The following is a 16,952-nucleotide window of genomic DNA, read 5'->3' as shown; positions in this document are numbered from 1 at the left end:
TGCCCCGGGGAGCCCGGGCTCACGGCAGCCGGCCCCGGGCTCACGGCAGCCGGCCCCGGGCTCACGGCAGCCGGCCCCGGGCTCACGGCAGCCGGCCCCGGGCTCACGGCAGCCGGCCCCGGGCTCACGGCAGCCGGCCCCGGGCTCGGAGCCTGGTCAGGGGAAGGGGCCGGGGATCGCCGTGGGCCGCGGCGGGAGCGCAGGGCTGCCGCAGCACGCCTGCCCGAGCGCGGTATCACCGGGGCTGCCCGCGCTCTCCGCACGGCGACCGGGCTGGAGAGGGGAACAGACGCGGCCTCCTTCCCTTCAGCCTCAGTTTGCGCCCCCGGGCCGCCCGCCGCCGTGCTGTCCCGCGGGCCCCGCCGCTCTCCGGGAGCTGAGGGCTGGCTGCGCTGCCTGCAGCAGAACCGGAGGCAGCTGCTGCTATTTGAAACCGATTCCTCTTTCCCTTCCCATTAACACCGTCCTGCCCAGTGCTGGGCTCAGTGTCTTCCCCCCCCCCCCCCCAGCTCAACACAGACACCCAGTTGCGAAAGCAGAGGTCGCTTTAGCGAGACGACGGGAGGGCAAGGGAAATGTTATTTTAGTGCCTTGGGAAACAAGGGGGTGATACCCAGCAGCCAGCTAAGCAAACCCAGACCCTTCCTTTTCCAGCGCTGCACGAGCAGGGCCAGCTCCAGCCCTTCCCGGGCTGTGCCGCACGGAGGGGAGGCAGGAGACCCGAATGACGGGATACCCGCCAGCAGGCTGCGGGCGCTGCCTAAGCGCCATCCGTGAAGGACGCGATGAGGAGTCAGTGGCTGGCGCGGTTAAACGAAGCCTGGGACAGACACCGGCGTCTTCAGTTGCAGGCAGGCACAGCAAACTCCCAGGGAGCGAGGAGGGGGACGGCAGCGGCTGCAGGCCCGATGAGCCAGATTCCGACCATTTTCAGTATAATCTACTTTTATTGCACAACACAAACTCTATATCCACATTTTCTTCTATGTATTTTAAATAAAAACCAGACTACATATTACCTGAACTGAAAAGCCAAATGTAGTAAGAAATAATACACGACAGTACCGCAGTATTAAACATCGCACATCCACTTACTTAAAAACAAAACACATTTGGAGATAATTCCGAACCCTGATCGTTAGCATCCAGGCTGGATTTTCAAAGGCGTTACGGGTTACGATGCATAGACACGTACAATTTATAATTCAGCAAAACAATATCCATTTATAAAAGTCACAGTGAAAGTGGAAGTAAACTTATACTAAGCTCGTGTAAGTAAAGTGAGTAACAACTGCTGTTCCGGAAAGCCATTTCCAGTTAGAGCACTATGTACAGAAGGTAACAACAGAACAACATTGCCCTCTGAAATCTAGCTTATTTGCAGAGACAGCGAAAGACTGGAGGTTTTTTTTCTGTTCGTTAAATGAAATTACGTTTCCAAAACTCAGGACTATCCTGGGTCCTCTCTGCTGTGTCGGAACAACCTGAAAACATTTACAGTTGTTTACCTACAAATAACCAGAGCGATCAATACAACTCCAGGGTTCAGTAATGCCAGTCGTAACTTAGAGCCAGGGGGGTCTATGAATTGTCCAGAGTAAAGCAGGTATTAAATGCAGAAAGTGAAAGACATAGCACGTCCCAGAGATTTGTGATGAGATAAGGGATCATCTTTCTACGGGCTTTGCTCTGAAGTCTTCTCTTACCTGTCAGGCAGGTGCGTCCCAAACTTGGCTACTGTGCTTTGCCACGCGGCAAAGACAGACCCAGTGCATAAGCTGTGGCATCAAGGTCCTCAGGCCTCTAACCAACGATGCCGAAATGCCAGCAGTGTGACCCACAGCCACCTCCCCGTCACTGCTGGGCTTCCCAGTGCAATCCACAGCCACCGAATTCTCCCACCCGCTTAACTCGATGCCTCGCAATACCATCAACTCACACAGAGACCGGATGAACACCGTCGAGGCCGGCTGGGCTGCGGGACAGGCTGGATCCTCGGCCTGACCTCACGTCAAGGGCGATGAGCGTTCCTCTGCCTCACGCAGCACGGGAGTTGAAATAAAATGCAAAGAACGCTCCGCAATGCAAACAATCCGCTCCGACACCAGACTTTCCCTGGGGGCACTCCCATCGTCGTCCTCATCGCGTCACCTGTCCCGCATCATCTACAAACAAGAACGAGCAGTGAGAATAAAGCTGGCAGGAAGGGTCCCAGGGCTCGCGAGTGCCAAACGAAGCTAGGAAATCATGATGTTTAATTATACCAGTATTTTTTCTTTTTTAAGAAAAAAAGCAAACAGATGAGATCATGCACTTATCCTTCAGCTCACAGCAAGCAATCAACAAGGCCCTCAAACCCCGAAGTACAGGTACTTAGCCTGAACATGTATTACTATGAAACAGATGTAAGCCTTTAAAAGAAGAGTTTACATCACTTAACAGTCTTTAGAAAAAAATAAAGCAGAAGAGTGAAATTAAAGTGATTATGCTCTAAATATGTTTTTTAAATTCATTTATTCAGGTATTTTTGTCAGTGATAAGATTTTCACCGGTTCTTTAGCAACTATCAGTCACCATATTGTAATATTAAAATAATCCCATTCGTTTAAAACGGACTAAGTATTCATCTTGCAAACAAACTTGAGGGTGCAAGAGAGAGAAGTAAAACCTGTCCCGCACAGCGAGTTGTACGTCTTAAAGGTCAGAGGAAGGGGTGAGGACGAAGGGGGAACCCAGGCAGAGCCGTCATCCCACGGTGACCCTTCAGACTGGACACCTCATCCCCTCGTGCCTCTTGCACTGCATCCAGCAAAGGGAGCTGTGGGGGAGCGGGAGCTCACCGAAGCCCTCCTTCAGAGCCAGCGAGGATTGTCCCGGGGGAAACCCGCTGCAGAACTAATTCCCTCCCACCTTCCTATTTGCAAAAGCCAGCACATGCTCAGTGCACAGGATACATCTGAAACGGGCTTTATTCCGTTCTGGGGGGCAGCGATCAGCAACCTCGCTCGGCTGCAGACTTCGCTAGGAAAACACAGATACACCGAGAACCACAAACAGCAGCCCCGGCCAACCTCTCCCTCTTTCACAACACACACGTTGGGAGGATCTGGCTCCAAGCAGATCAGGGCTTAACAAAGCTATCATTTAGAACAGTTTAAAATACCAACATCTGTCAGAGTCTGCTGGAATTTTAGCAGTCACTTCAGCAAAGGCCAGATTACGAGCTTGTGCACACCAGTACGTCTCTCACGTGACAGAAGTCCGACTTCTGCCTTCAAGGACTTGTGCTGGCCCCAGCCCCGTGACCGCACTGTTTCGCTGTCGAAGCGACAGGCGTCCGCGGGGCAGAAAGGAGACCACAATTGGATTAACGAGTACTGATTCTCCGGGTGGACGCATTGTCGAGACTCAAGGAAGGTTACTGATTGTCCTGGAACTACAATAGCCTTTGCTTGTTCATATATTGAACACCTCTGGGATGAGTGATTTTACAAAATGGGGGCAGGGGATATCTAAGGCATAAGCAGGCTTATCAGAAAAGCAATGTTTAACTCAACCCTTAACTCTCGGGCTCGTTTTAGGAAAGAGTATTACACAACTGAGCGACAGCAACAACAAAATCTCAAAAATATTCCCGTTAACAAGTTCAGGTATTTGCATATATTACATCATGAGGTGTCTCCCCGGCAGACTTCCTAAGGCTTAAAAAATCCATCAAAAGGGGGGTGCGCAGAACCTTCTGCTGCAGTAACTCACTGCTTTTGCTATTCAGATAACTACGACCTGAAACCCCCCAAACAAACCACAGAACCCACACCCTCAGCAATGCAGAACCTGATCCCTCAGTATGGATTTTGGTTAAAATCAGCTTAAAAAAAAAAATCCAGCAGTCTCAGAAGGAAACATGCACCACGAGGACAAAAGAGACTTTGCTAATGGCTCGAAGGCTTCCCAGATCAGAGATGCTAGCACCTTCGCTTTCCCCCCAGGAGGAGGGAAATTCAGCAACGTGCATTTCAGATTACCACATGTGGTATTCAAGTTCAGAAGCCCGCACCAAGTTGAAAAGTTATGTTCTTTTTAATTTTTTTTTTAACTTTTGAAATCAACAGTCATTAAGTGGATGCTGCGCACAAATATCTTTTCACGTCATTTTTGAGTGCTTTATAGAGACGAGCAGGTATCCTTCCTATTCCACAAGTGTAAAACAGACGCAGGAACATGTAACGCGCTGTGCAACGGCCACGTCACTTAACGTGAGGCCTGGCAGTAAGACCTCCCTTTGCTTCCTGTTAAAAACCACTAGACAATGCATATATAGAGGGGAAGTTAAAGACGAGTCTTGTTATGTTTTTGTTCAGACACACAGCAACCCCCCAAAAATAGCTAACAATTCTACTTTTTAAATAACTGTCCCACCATTACCCCCAGTATTCATAAACCGGAGTAGCCACTGCAATCCAGATGTGCAATCTGCGCTTTGAAAATATCCGAGACTTCTTATTTACGCGGGGGGGGGAAGAGTCGATTCTAACAGACGTGCTCCCGTATACCAATCCGGAACCAAAAGTGGCATGTATCGTCTCAGAACACGAAACAAAAAACGTCTTTCCTTCAAACTGAATGAGCTAAACGGACTGGCATGCATTGTCCTTTTAACGATCTGCAAACAGGATATTCATAGCAACATTATACTGATGACATGAGGCTGTTTACTGCGTGGCCAATTTGCCTACGGTGTCAGCTCGCAAACACAGGGTATTTGGGAGCGTGGGGGTGGCAAGGTAGCTACACAGGTGATAAAGTGGCAAAAAAACTAAGTAGAAGCACAGAGAAATAGGTAAAATGTTCTAGCAAACCTCTGGCCTAGCCAGAGAGAAAGAAAAGTCCTAAAGCAAAAAAAAAAAAAGAAAATGAAACAGTATTACATAGGCATTTAGTTTAATTAGACAATTATAAAGGATTCCTGACATACAAAAACATCAATCATCTTAAACATGGATTTAGTAGATCAGCTACTCACATTTTTGTTGCAAACGCAGAATTTCAAAAATTACGCTATACTCCAAGAAAAGATAAGTCAATAATGTTATATAAACCAGTTATTAGATTACACTCCCCTGACATCCGCCTGCACAACTCTTCTGTTTCTGTCAAAAAATGAGTACATATTAGGCAAGATCATCTAAATCAATGTAAACAGAGACTGCTTAGAACAAGTGTAGTCAATAACAACACTGGTAACTTGCACAAGTCACAACACACAACGTATGTGTTTAACGAAAGCACGTTGGCTCAAATTCGCGTTTTCTTTTGCAATATTGCACTTAATGTTTGCTCTCTTCCGGAGGATCTGAAGGATGAAAGCTTCAATTAAGATGCAACTGATACAGACCAAGATTTTAACTTTTATCTTTTTGGTTAGGTGGTCCTCCTTCCTTATTTAAGCAATAAACAGGAAAAAGTTATAAAATATCAGTGTGTGCATATTACGAACTAGCAAACATGACTGAAACGGGAATTTTGTCATCATAGCTTCTCTAGAACAACAGCAGAAAAATTCTTAAAGCCAAACCAAAAAACATACTGTTACATCAGACTGTGTCCCATCTCTGCAAGGAGCGCTGAAGTTCAAACCAGAGTTATGTCCCATGGAAACACGTGTATGGGAAGTGGCAAAAAACACTGATTTACCCAGTAAAACTGCAATTCTCACTGTAGTCTCTAAATAAACCGATGCTGAGAATCCTGAACTTAAATGTCTGAAGTGTACAAGCAGCCAAAACTTCGTAAGCCTCAGGTTTAAGATCTTACGTCACATTATTAGAAACTGTGGTTTGCAGTTTAAGATTCCCGGGGGCGGGGGGGGAATGAAGCCAGCAGAGCAGTGAAGAAACCATGCAAGCTTCCTCTCATTTTAGGGAAATTTTACTAGTCTCGGTTTGACTTTTAGTTTTGGGTTGTCAAACACAAGTACAACTTGTAACGCAAAGGCCAATATTTAAGAAAACAATTCAAACAAACTTAAAATAAGATCCAAATGCACGTAATTTCCTGCTTCCCTCCATTTCAAAAATTAAGGTCTGGACTTGAAACTCAGCACTTGACAGTGATCCTCTGCAAGTAAACATTTGAAAAGAGATCATTAGAGCTATGTGCCCCCACCTCAGAGAGACAATTTACTAAAAATTCCTAATTAAACACATAACAGTGTGACAGTGCAAACAACGTGCCTCTTTTTTGCAAGACAATTTCATCGTGAAGTTCTTCGAATTATTCTAAAAATTACCTCAGGTAACTGAGAATTTTTATCATTGTAATTAACATGGTTCTGAAGTGTTTTGGTCAAAAGCTTAATTAAGCAGTAGTCTTGGATTAACTAATCCAATGGAATGCAATATGCAGACATTTACTTTCCCTCTCTTTAAGATTAGTTTGAGGCCACTTCAAGCGGGGTCCTTTAGAAGAAGACTTGAGTTTTCTGTACCTCACAAAACAGGAATATCTTCAGATGTTTACCTGTCAAGTTTTGGACATAAGGTAATTCAACTTGGGGCTGTGGTTACTACCGTCAGAAGCGCAACAGTTACCTTCTGAAAAGAATATGATTCCCCAACGGCTGCCTCTCTCAGCGTGGCAAGACATTTACCACCCAGGTATACTGGTTTATAATTGGAGAAATATTTGAATATGAAAGTTGATTTTTTTTTTTCCTGATATTACACCAGGAAGGGTCAACACGAATGTTAAAAATGAGACTTAATTGTCTGAAGAAGGTGAGGTGAAGGAAGCGCTTGTCTAGTCTCATCATTTGACTCTAACCCTAGAACAAAGTTTAGTATCACAGAAAGTAAAAAGAGTCAGTAATAAAAGAATATACATTAAATATTCCTCTTACTTCTGCTAATAGGAACGTACATATAGGGCCTTCTCATTTACCAAAAGCCTTTGTAAATGACCTGATTCTATAGAGCTTCTTTTTTTGTAGATACTGTAAACATTTAGAATTTCTAAGGCTAAAATCAGGCACAAGTCTTCCATGAACAGTTATTATTCCTAAAAGCATTAAGGAACATATTCCCAATCTGCTATTCCTTTTTATAACAATGGAAATAATTGAAATATAATATTATAATTCACAATGTAAATTCTTAATTAAAAAAGAAATATAGCTTCATCGTGACAACAATTAATAATATATAGGGAACACTACTTTTTTTTTTTTTTTTAAATGGTCTATTACATCAAAATTACATTTCCAGAATCTCTGTGCTGGGTGTTACTCGACTTTATAAAGTGGTAAGTTTAAGTAGTGACTAAAACATTTCTAAGAGGGTAAAATTCAACCACGTTATGTCAGCATTATTAGCACCCCGGTTTTATAATAACGCAGGTGAGATCTGCAATATCCATTTTGCAGACCATGACACTGAAGCCACACGGTAGGTGGCACCTTTTAAAAGGTGTTAGACGCTCCTCTCCGTAATTTCCGTGAGGTGATTTTGTTTTGTGCCTCGTTAAGGTACCTGAGCCAACAGTCTTCTTTCAGGCTGGTTTTTGAAGATGTCAGAGGTTTTTCACCCTCTGTAGCAGGTTCCCTTTTGCTGAGCAGCTAAGCGTTAGCCAACGTTTCAGCAGACTGATTCCAATACGTGGTAGCAGCAATGCATTTCCAGAGACACGTTGCAAAAATATTAAAAGCAATTGTCGTCTAGAAGTCCTTTTATTCCCTGCACTGTTCTGGACAAAATAACTCACCACCAAGTAATCTTGAATTCATAGATAGGACGCTTGCAGTAATAGTGATTTATCAGGTGTTTATCACACACCCCAATACACTGATGGTCCACAGTTATCCCTCTGTCAGACAGGTCTGTCACAATACAGTGCAGGAGATCGTACACATCAGCCACGGCCTCCCAGGGGCCAAAAGAGACATCTACTTCGCAATGGTGTTCAAATAGCTTTGTCTCACTTTCACTCCTTTCAAAACGCAAAGAATTGAAATGCGGGCATTCGTAGGGAGTGATGGGCATCTCTTCTTTGAAGACACAGACCTTCAATTTTGCAAATCTTGCTTTTCTTTGCATAGCTCTAAGCTTTGCTATTTCGATTATCCGTTCCAAATGATCTAAAAAAAAAGTTGAAAATAACAATGAAGCACCTAGTAAAAGAAAACAAATGCAATTATTTCATGTGAAACATATTACTGCAGCGTTTAACAAGTTATTCTTAACATAATATTAGCAGCAACAGGAAGCTGCATGTAGCTAGATATATAGTAATTAAATCAATCTCAGTTATCTCGTGAACTTGGTGTTCTCACGATACGCCCGAGTTTATTCCATTGCAGGTCCTAGCGGAACAAATGCAGAGGCAGAAAAACCTTCTCGTTTAATAACCCTTGCATGTTATGGCCTAGATCTTGCTCCCTTTCAAGACAGCGCAAAAATCCACATCCTTGGATACCGCAGGAACAAATCTGGCGTGGAGACCTCAAAGATCTAAAGAGCATGGAAGGTACCCAAAAACCTTCTCAAATACAACAGAATCGGTTTGAAAGCTGAAAGCGCCATGTGTACTACTACAATCATACTAGAAGAAACAGTCAATACTACGTTGTTTATTTACCTTTGTAATATGGCATTAGGCCCAGGAACGCTTGTCTAACTTTTTCTCCTTTAAGAGGCTGGATATCCTCTAGATTGTCCAGCAGTGGTCCTATGGAATAATACTGAGCTTCCTTGTAAACTGACCTCACTCGTTCTCTCGGTGGCAGGTCACCAGATCGTAGAAAGTTAAGTATGTCTCTAAAAAAAGGGCAAAAATACTGTTAAGTAACAAGTTTCCACCAGAACTGCTGCAGGTGGGAAAGGAGAGAAAACGCTGGATATTCATTGTTTCTTCTATTGAGACAGAAATCCTCACGCTTAGACAGCAACTGAAGTAAGTGAGAGTCATATTTCCAACATATGTTTTTAAAAGCATTTGCCACGTTCCAGTTTCCAGGGCATTTCACATTTTGCCTCTGTTAATGTCAAAACTCATTCAAAACACCACCATCATATTTTAAACAAAAAGTTCAAGGTGGAGTAACCAATTAAAATAGAAGAGGACCCAGTATTCCATGTATTCCCAGTATGTATATTCCCAGTATTCCATGGGAAAGAGATCGTAGTCACTGAATTTCAAATTTAGGTCTGTGACAAAATCTTTTCCATTTTCCTGGAGAACCATATCCACGGACATTTTATCCCACACAGAACCAGGATTCTAACTGAACAGATGGTGTATTTGCAAAGGAAGTATTCTCTTCACAGGATCAGTGTCATACACACTTGTAGTATATATAATAATAACAACAGAGAGAACATTGCCTTGTAGTTCTGCAGCACTGTTAAGCTACAAGATTTTTAACAAGAAATCCCTTTATAAGCATTAACCAACAAAATTATTACTGTCCATATCAAATAAAACAAGCATTACTGCAATCTTCATTAGAACATCAACAAATACAGCAAGTGCTGACTTGCCTCTCTGTTCCCCCTGTATTTTCAATTCAGATTGATAACATCACAAATGAATTGATTTTCCAGCAAAGCGGCAGGCACTTCTAAACCGCCAAATGTAAATAAACAGTTATTTTCCAATAAATATAGTGCCTTAATCTATTTCTGTCCCAGATTATGGTACAATCGACCAAATGTGCTTTGAAAATAATTCAATCCTCCTCTGTCGAAGAGATTAAGGAAATGTCTACAAAGGAGAAACAAGAAACGGAAGTTAAACTGCAAAGTGTGCTTTGGGCAAAGACCTTAACCCAAGAACATTCACCCAGAATATTGGTAAGATCATGGTTAGTTTAATTAAAAATGAAACAAAAGCTAAACACATAAGAAGGAACCCTGAAGGTGAAGGAATACGGCACTACCAGCAAAAATAATTTTAAAAAAATTCTTTGAGGCTTGTGCTTTTTTACCAGTTACGTTATATCCTGTTTAAACGCTGAAAACATCAGTTTCAACTGTTTAAGAAACCTAGCTGCATTCCTTCCATTTCCTCTTTATCATAAATGCTGTCATATCAATTAAAAAAGCAGTGTTGTACAAAAGAACTTCCTATGAAAAGCAATGCCAAATGCATTCTTTTTTAAAACATCAAAGGAACTTGATACCGTGAAAGGAGGTACTCCAGAGGAGACAACACACAAATTCAAAACAGTACTTGTTTTTCTTTTCCCATTGTAAAACTTAAGCCCTTAAGAATAAAACAAATCGTTTTTTAATTGCAATATACTCTTCTCTTGAGACATTTTGAAGGCGCAGATGCCAGCCAGTCACACTGACCTACTACACAAATATGATTCAACTAGAAGGAAAAAAAAAGAAGTTAAAACTTATTTGTCTTTGAAAATAACGTTCTTCGGTAACAACTTTGGAAGCGTGCTACTGAGGACACTGTACCTACCCAAAGTAGGTGCCGTCTCTGTCAATAAAGTATCTGCCTTCAGCATCTGTTGGAATATAGTGTCTTCCACTGAACATAGCCGCCAACATTGTGTCCTCATAACGTCGCAGTGTTGACAGTCTTGTTGTAAAATACATGCCTCCTACGTTTAGTGGAACAACTTCTGGAAACTGCGAAAGCAATCACATCATCAGAAATGAGCCTCTCGTCCTTTGCAGACACATTCAGGCCAAAAGGGTTACAACTTCTAGAAGACAGCATACAGTCTTTGCCACCGTGACATAATTTGGTCTAACAAATGCTTCTTTCCTGGTCTGCTGCCACAAAACACTGAGGTTCAAGGGTTAATACCCCAAATACTTCAGCTGGCTTCTGGGTGTAATCAGTGAATGTTTTCCTTTCAGTTGGACATCTGAAACAGCAGTAATCACTCAGCTTTAAAACCAGATATTCATTAAAAGCACGAATGCCTCCTCTTGGCTCTTCTGGGGGAAGAAAAACAAAACAAACACCCCCCTGCCTCCCCTTCCATACACAGACACACCAAAAACACAGGTAGGAAATCTCAGGCCAACCTTGGGACTTGCACTCAGTTGCTACTCTACTGGTTCCTTTACACGACTATACTATACACTGAAAAAAACAGTGATTCTGTATTTACATTAGGTTCACAGCAGGCCTAAAATCTTAGTATCACACCTTAAGATGCCTCGGGACCAGAATAAAAACTTACTTGTGTTTGTCAAGTCCAAACAGGGATGGGAATTCTGAGTAATGCTGCCAAGCTACTGAAGTAAATAGTCAAGAGATTTAGTTTTATGCCACCCTTTAGCTACTAATGGAAACCGAGCTGGACAGCCATAAATACTCCAACAAAGAAATCCTGAATTCTCTGGCACCTGAGCAATACGTGCTACAATAACTGGACCTTATCAGATGAAGAGTACCAGAGCTCTTACCTGCTGAGGCAGCAGAGGTAGTGCTTGTCCTGCCTGGGTTGCAGTAGGAGTGGCTGGCTCTTGGAAATCATCCTCGGCATCTGAGCTCGACATGGCATCATCCGGGTTTCCACTCACTTTGTTCTGCCCTGTAACTACCACCATCCCTCTGGCTCTCGTAAGCAGGTCTGCTGGGTAGGCAGCCGTGGCAATGCTAAATGGGAAACAAGACCCAAATCGCTTAGGCGCTCGCCCCACCAGCTGCAGAAGATCACGCGGCAGGCATGGCACGGCACGGCACTCCCCCGCGTTACGCTGATTATTTACGATGGCATTGTTATTACCGAGGAATGAATCACAGCAAGGATGACTATTGTGCTGAGAGACAAACTCGGCGAGGGCTGTCTCTGCAGGAATGCAGTTTGCAGAGCCGTGCCAAGGTCCTACAGTCACAGAGCCCTTGCCAGTGGCTGGGTAAGAGACCGGCAGCCATTGGCCGCGCGGTGCAGTGCGTGATTGGCTCCGCCGCGCTTTTGCAGCAAAATGTCATTTGCTGGGCGAATTTGGGTGGCTGCTGTTCCACCCCGTCCGTCGCAATAGGCCGCCTGCAGAAGCACGTCCTGAATGCACGCTGTCATTGGCCGCGCGCGCTGTGCAACACCCCGCGCTCCTGCTCCCAGCCAAGCTCCCAGTCTATCACCTTCAGCTGCAAAAGCGGATCGGAGCCTGCTCTGGCCAACGCCAGGCGCCGCGAAGGCTCTCTCTCTGGTTCTAGCGATTCCTCTGAAATGTGAAAACTGAGCTTTCTCACCAGACAGAGAAAACAGGCGTTTTCCTGCCCACTGCATCACACCGTGCTGTACACGAACACACGCATCTGATACGCGTGTATTTAACTCCACATATTATCCGGTGCGTTTACTGCTAATTACCAATTTCCTTTCCTGCACAGACAAAAATGCATAGCAACGCCAACTACAATGCTTTCACAGGCCATCTTCAACCAGCAGACGGGAAGGACTAACAATAAGCTGCGTTATAAAAATAATAATTGAAAGAGCAGAGTAGGAAAGACTAGAAACCCTGCGGTTCTCTTAACGCTGCATTCTTATGTAAAAAGGACCTCTGTTTACAAGATCGCTGGGGTGCCTCCAGTGGCATCACAACATCCTAACAGACATTAGACTACCGGGTGCTTTAGCTGGCTCTCTAGCCCTGCAAGCTCCTTCTCTCGAATCACTATAAAATGTAAAAAGAGAAGGAACGCTTGCACAAGCACATCTGGTACATTTATTTATTGACTAAATAAATGTTTCATAAAGGTTGCTTCCAATCAAAATCAACAAGCAGAAATAACATAAAATTTTAATAGCCACGATTAATTATTCTGCCTTACTAATTCTGCTAATGCAGTCATTACGCACATCGCCAGGCTGCCTGTACCTCTTAGCTCCTAAAGGAAAAGCCGCAAGTTCAAAATGAACCCAGACAGAGCCGGGATGCTCCCGGTCAGAACAGACACTCTCGAGAGCTAATGCGGTCACAACCTCCACATTCTGTGGGACTGTGCACAGCCTCCCTTCACCACAATTTGGAGGCGAATTCTAGGTCCTGTTTAACACCCTAATAAACCTAGACAAGTAGGTACCGCGAAGTTCCAAACATTTCTTTTTAAACTGCAGCTTGTTAAGGGGTTTGTCTCAGCTCAAGATAGGTATTTAATTTCTCTTCTCTACAGTTCTAAAGATGGACATCCACTTCATAATCTTTTTTCCGCCACAGTACAACGCATAGGCAGATTAACAAGGATGGAAGGGCTTCTCAGTGTCCACACCCTATGAACAATTCTGATGTTTGTCCTGAAACAACATTTATTCTGACATCGGCGATTATCAAAACAAGTCAACTATGCCTCACAGATAAAGAGCATACACAACATAAATGAAAGATTATTTTGGTAGGGACTCCTTTAAGGAGGTAAACAAATTATCATCAAAAAACAGCTCGCAGAGGCTCAATTTATAAGATGCATAGTCAAAATTGAGTGTGAGCCTGTATTTACTGTGACTATATTATTTATAATGCTGTTACTTGACACCAGTGCTGTGACTGCCATATTTCCAGTTCTCTTAAGACTATTCAAAAGAACTCAAGACTGACCAAAAACGTGATCTTTAATTGTCTACATTTTTCAAGAATGTCCCATAGATTTCACATAAATGGAGCGTACTCTGAGCAAACAACATTCAGCTCCATTAAGTGCATCGGAACCATGGACCACAGAATGTGTTGTGGGTACGTTCATCCATTTGGCACCGTACCAAAAAGGTCCTCTTTCCCAACAGAAGTAGAGGTTTGAGAAAAAGGAATTCTTCTTCCTCTCTCATAATCGTCCTTCAACACGACACCAAGGTTTAGGAAAAAAACGTGGGAGAGCATACATGAATTATGTTATGCTCATGAGTAATAACCTTCTTTGCCATTGGAACATCCACACAAAACAACCTCCTAAAGACTGAGGCTTAGCTTACAAGAGCTCAGCCCATAATTAGTCCAGGATTTCAAGAATAAGATTAGTGGCAGTAAACCGAAGAGACTGATCATTGACAAGTTTAACCTGTTTTCTGACGTTCATTAAAAGGTAAGTGAAGTTCCTCTCTAGGTTTGCTTCACTTCTTGTTCATCCACGGATAAGTGAAACACCAGTATGCTGACTGGAACAGAGAGTCTTCCTAGAAGAAAAACATAAGCTAATCACTGGCCAGTTTTCTGACATACAATCTTCTGCATTTTGGTTCTCGTCATCTCACGAAGAATATGCATCCATCTGAATATCCTCTTCTTGCCACTTAAAGCATGCACAATAATTATTATTAACTAGGCACAAAAACATTTCTGTTAAATATCTCATTAAAGTTACAGGGTTTGTTTGGTTTGTTTAAACTAAGTAAATGCATCCATTTCACTTTCAAATATGTCTAGGTCCAGATCCGCCAGATAATTAATGAGAAAACGTCCCCAATAAACAAAATAATTACTAAATATTTAATGGAACCATACGTCAGCACCATCCCACTCTACCAGAAAGACCTCCTTCCAGCTCACACGCTACCTGTCGTTTAAACGGCAGAGATTACTTCCCAGAGCTTTATTATCGACAGCTCAGATGCTGTCTCACGTACACACACCAAAGAAAGCTTACTGAACGAACGGGACCTGCAAGTTTTGCCTCATTCCCTAGGGAATGATAGCAACCCTAGAGCTGCATCGCGTTTTACTTGATGCTAAGATTCAAAAAAGCTTTTCAAGGCTCTGCTGTTCCCTCAACTTTTCCATATGGGTTTAAACAACCGCCTCTTAAGATACCTTCTGAGGTTACGTGGGTGTTGGCAAAGTTACATACCTATAGAAAAGTGACGTAATGGTTACACGGTCAAAGTCTTTTTCATCAAGGTACTGATGGACAACTCTATCATAGGAGACCTACACAAACTGCTATTCCAAGCTAACTCATCGGAACACGCTTGTTTTGGGGAGATACAAACCGGATCATTAGGAAGGCTCTCCCTGTTTCCAGAGAATCTGGGTCCCTGTGAGGACGCAGAATGAGACGTGACTTAGCAGTCCCTCCATGGCATTCTTCAAGAGACTCAGGTGATCAAAGGTCTGTGTGCACAAAGCGGGAAAAGACACGACATCCAGTTAACTCTAAGGAATCCGCGTCAGAACAGCGAAAAACATCCTGAAAACGGGCAGGGATCCCTGAGCGGCAGTAAACTGCGCTACCCGTTTGACTGTAAAATTCTAGACGTGCTCGGCATCTCCAGTCGTTAGCAAAAGACAACACAGAGGATGATGAAGGGATACCGTAGCTTAAGTTTTGTACCAGAGAGCAAAGACACGCTGCAGGGGAGGATACGATGGGATGCTTCGTCGCCAGGGACCTTCTTGGGCGGGAACAGGGCGGCAGGGAGGCCTAACGGGAGGCTGCCGAAGGACAGTGGGTAAAGGCCACTCGGGCTGTGCTCACGGGTTGCAGCGACTGCCGCCTTACACAGAATTCCACGGCACGGACAAGCTTCCGTGAGCGCGAAGCAGCTTTCCAGCTTCACCTCCCTGAGGTGCGGAGGCATCGTCCCACTTGTGGACGGGGCAGCGCAGTCCCGAGCCAGCTCAGAAACCGAGCCAGACGCGTGGGTAAGCCAGGTGCCCAGCAAATTACGTACCAATTAGGCACTGACATGCATCAACTGCCGGTCGGTGCTTCCGAACAGCCCGCAGGCTAGCGGAGCTCACCGGGCAGCGCCCGCCGCCGCGGGAGTTGCGGCAGGCCCAGGCCGCGGTCCCGCCGCCACCGCGGGCAGGGCGGCAGCTCCCCGCTCCCCCCCGACACCCTCCCGTTCCCGGGGCCGCGCCCGGGCAGCGCCTCAGCCCGGCGCCGCGGGCTGCTTTCCCGCCCCTCACCTGACAGGCTGCCGGCGGCCGGTTAACGGGGCTCATGCCGCCTGCCGGCCCGCGGGGGAACCCCCTGCCGCCGCCGCCGCCGCCGCGCCCGGCCCGCCGCCACAGCTGCCGGGGGAGGGAGACGGGCCGTCCCGGGGGCGGCGCCGCCTCTCCCCCGCCCGCCCCGGCACCCGGCTCCCGCCGCCCGGGGGAGGCGCGGGCCCGCCCTCACCTGCTGCGGCGCCGGAGCGTCGCGCCGGGCCCATCCGGGTCCCGCGCGGGCGGGGCCGCCGGGCGGGGAGCGGGGCCGGGGCCGGGGCCGTCCCGCTCACAGCACCACGCCGGGGGCTCGGTTGGGGCTTTCCCCCCCCTTTCTGCTCATCGGTGAGGGGAAACGCCCCAAGCTCATCAGTTCGCCACCGCTCCGTTAGCGAAACGCTTGTGGCGGCAGGCGGCTCTCCCTCGCCGGGAGAGGGCGGGCGGCCCCGGAGGCAGCGCTCCCTGCCGCGGCACCAGGGGAGGCTCCGCGCTCGCTTTTGCCAACAGCCGCGCCGTTGGGTAAATCCGTACCCAACTGTAAAATCGACTCGGTTCCCGAAGGCACTGGAGCCTTGTTCATTCACTGTTGGTTTTGCACAGACGCGGTCACGATCTCGAAATGCAGTTGTACCAACAAAGGAAAGGACTACCAAAACTGTTTCCAATCCTGAGGCAGAAGTTGTGGAGACACGAGCATTTTGGGAAGAACTAAAAAATGGGTGAAGGCCGAGGCCACCGCCAGGGCACCAGGGCCCAGGGAGGCGAGCAGAAAGCGAGACACAAAAGCCCTCCCAGCCCCCCTTACTGGAACCATCGCCTTCCGCGCCGGCCGACGGACGCTCGCACCTTTAGGGTACCAATCTCACAGCAGGGCTGTCAGAAGCAGTCGCACCCCAGCAGCACCTGTCTGAACAAAAGGGCTTTGGGGAACAAATTCAATAGGCCAAGAGTTACCCGCTTTTTCCTTCAGCAAGCAAATCTCATATTACTTCTTTATCCCTCTCAGAAGGATACTCCAGTTTACTTTTTCTCATCACCCAGCTATTAAAAGCAAACTGAATGCAC

General features: G+C 45.8%; 1 protein-coding gene across 7 annotated transcripts; it reads right to left on the bottom strand.

Moving 5' to 3' along the window:
- Positions 1–18: 18 nt before the first annotated feature.
- KCTD7 (potassium channel tetramerization domain containing 7) lies at positions 19–15,997 on the bottom strand. Of its 7 annotated transcripts, XM_087752191.1 has the most exons (9): positions 15,870–15,997; positions 14,951–15,071; positions 14,023–14,137; positions 11,427–11,619; positions 10,468–10,637; positions 8,632–8,810; positions 2,841–8,164; positions 1,940–2,165; positions 19–1,484 (listed from the first exon to the last, which is right to left on the bottom strand). In XM_087752191.1, the coding sequence occupies exons 4-7, from the start codon at positions 11,568–11,570 to the stop codon at positions 7,755–7,757; spliced, it is 903 nt and encodes a 300-aa protein (XP_087608317.1). In that variant the 5' UTR covers positions 11,571–11,619; positions 14,023–14,137; positions 14,951–15,071; positions 15,870–15,997; the 3' UTR covers positions 19–1,484; positions 1,940–2,165; positions 2,841–7,754. The 7 variants fall into 7 exon arrangements, with proteins under 7 accessions (XP_087608317.1, XP_087608314.1, XP_087608315.1 ...); XM_087752188.1 differs by having other exon boundaries at positions 19–2,165; XM_087752189.1 differs by having other exon boundaries at positions 19–2,165; positions 5,024–8,164.
- Positions 15,998–16,952: the final 955 nt, after the last annotated feature.

Source organism: Nipponia nippon, unplaced genomic scaffold, assembly GCF_047370975.1.
Source record: "Nipponia nippon isolate SJK-2023a ecotype South Korea unplaced genomic scaffold, ASM4737097v1 scaffold_15, whole genome shotgun sequence".
In the NCBI taxonomy this organism is placed as follows: Eukaryota; Metazoa; Chordata; class Aves; order Pelecaniformes; family Threskiornithidae; genus Nipponia; species Nipponia nippon.
This window is presented reverse-complemented; position numbering and strand designations above follow the sequence as displayed.

Bases quoted from the DNA above. Each gene is read 5' to 3' on its own strand.
- KCTD7 (XM_087752188.1), bottom strand. From the start codon at position 11,570: ATGGTGGTAGTTACAGGGCAGAACAAAGTGAGTGGAAACCCGGATGAT. The intron at 10,638-11,426 runs GTAAGAGCTCTG...TTGCTTTCGCAG, and splicing joins TACCTCTGCTGCCTCAGCAG to TTTCCAGAAGTTGTTCCACT. The intron at 8,811-10,467 runs GTAGGTACAGTG...CCCTTTTTTTAG, and splicing joins AGAGACGGCACCTACTTTGG to AGACATACTTAACTTTCTAC.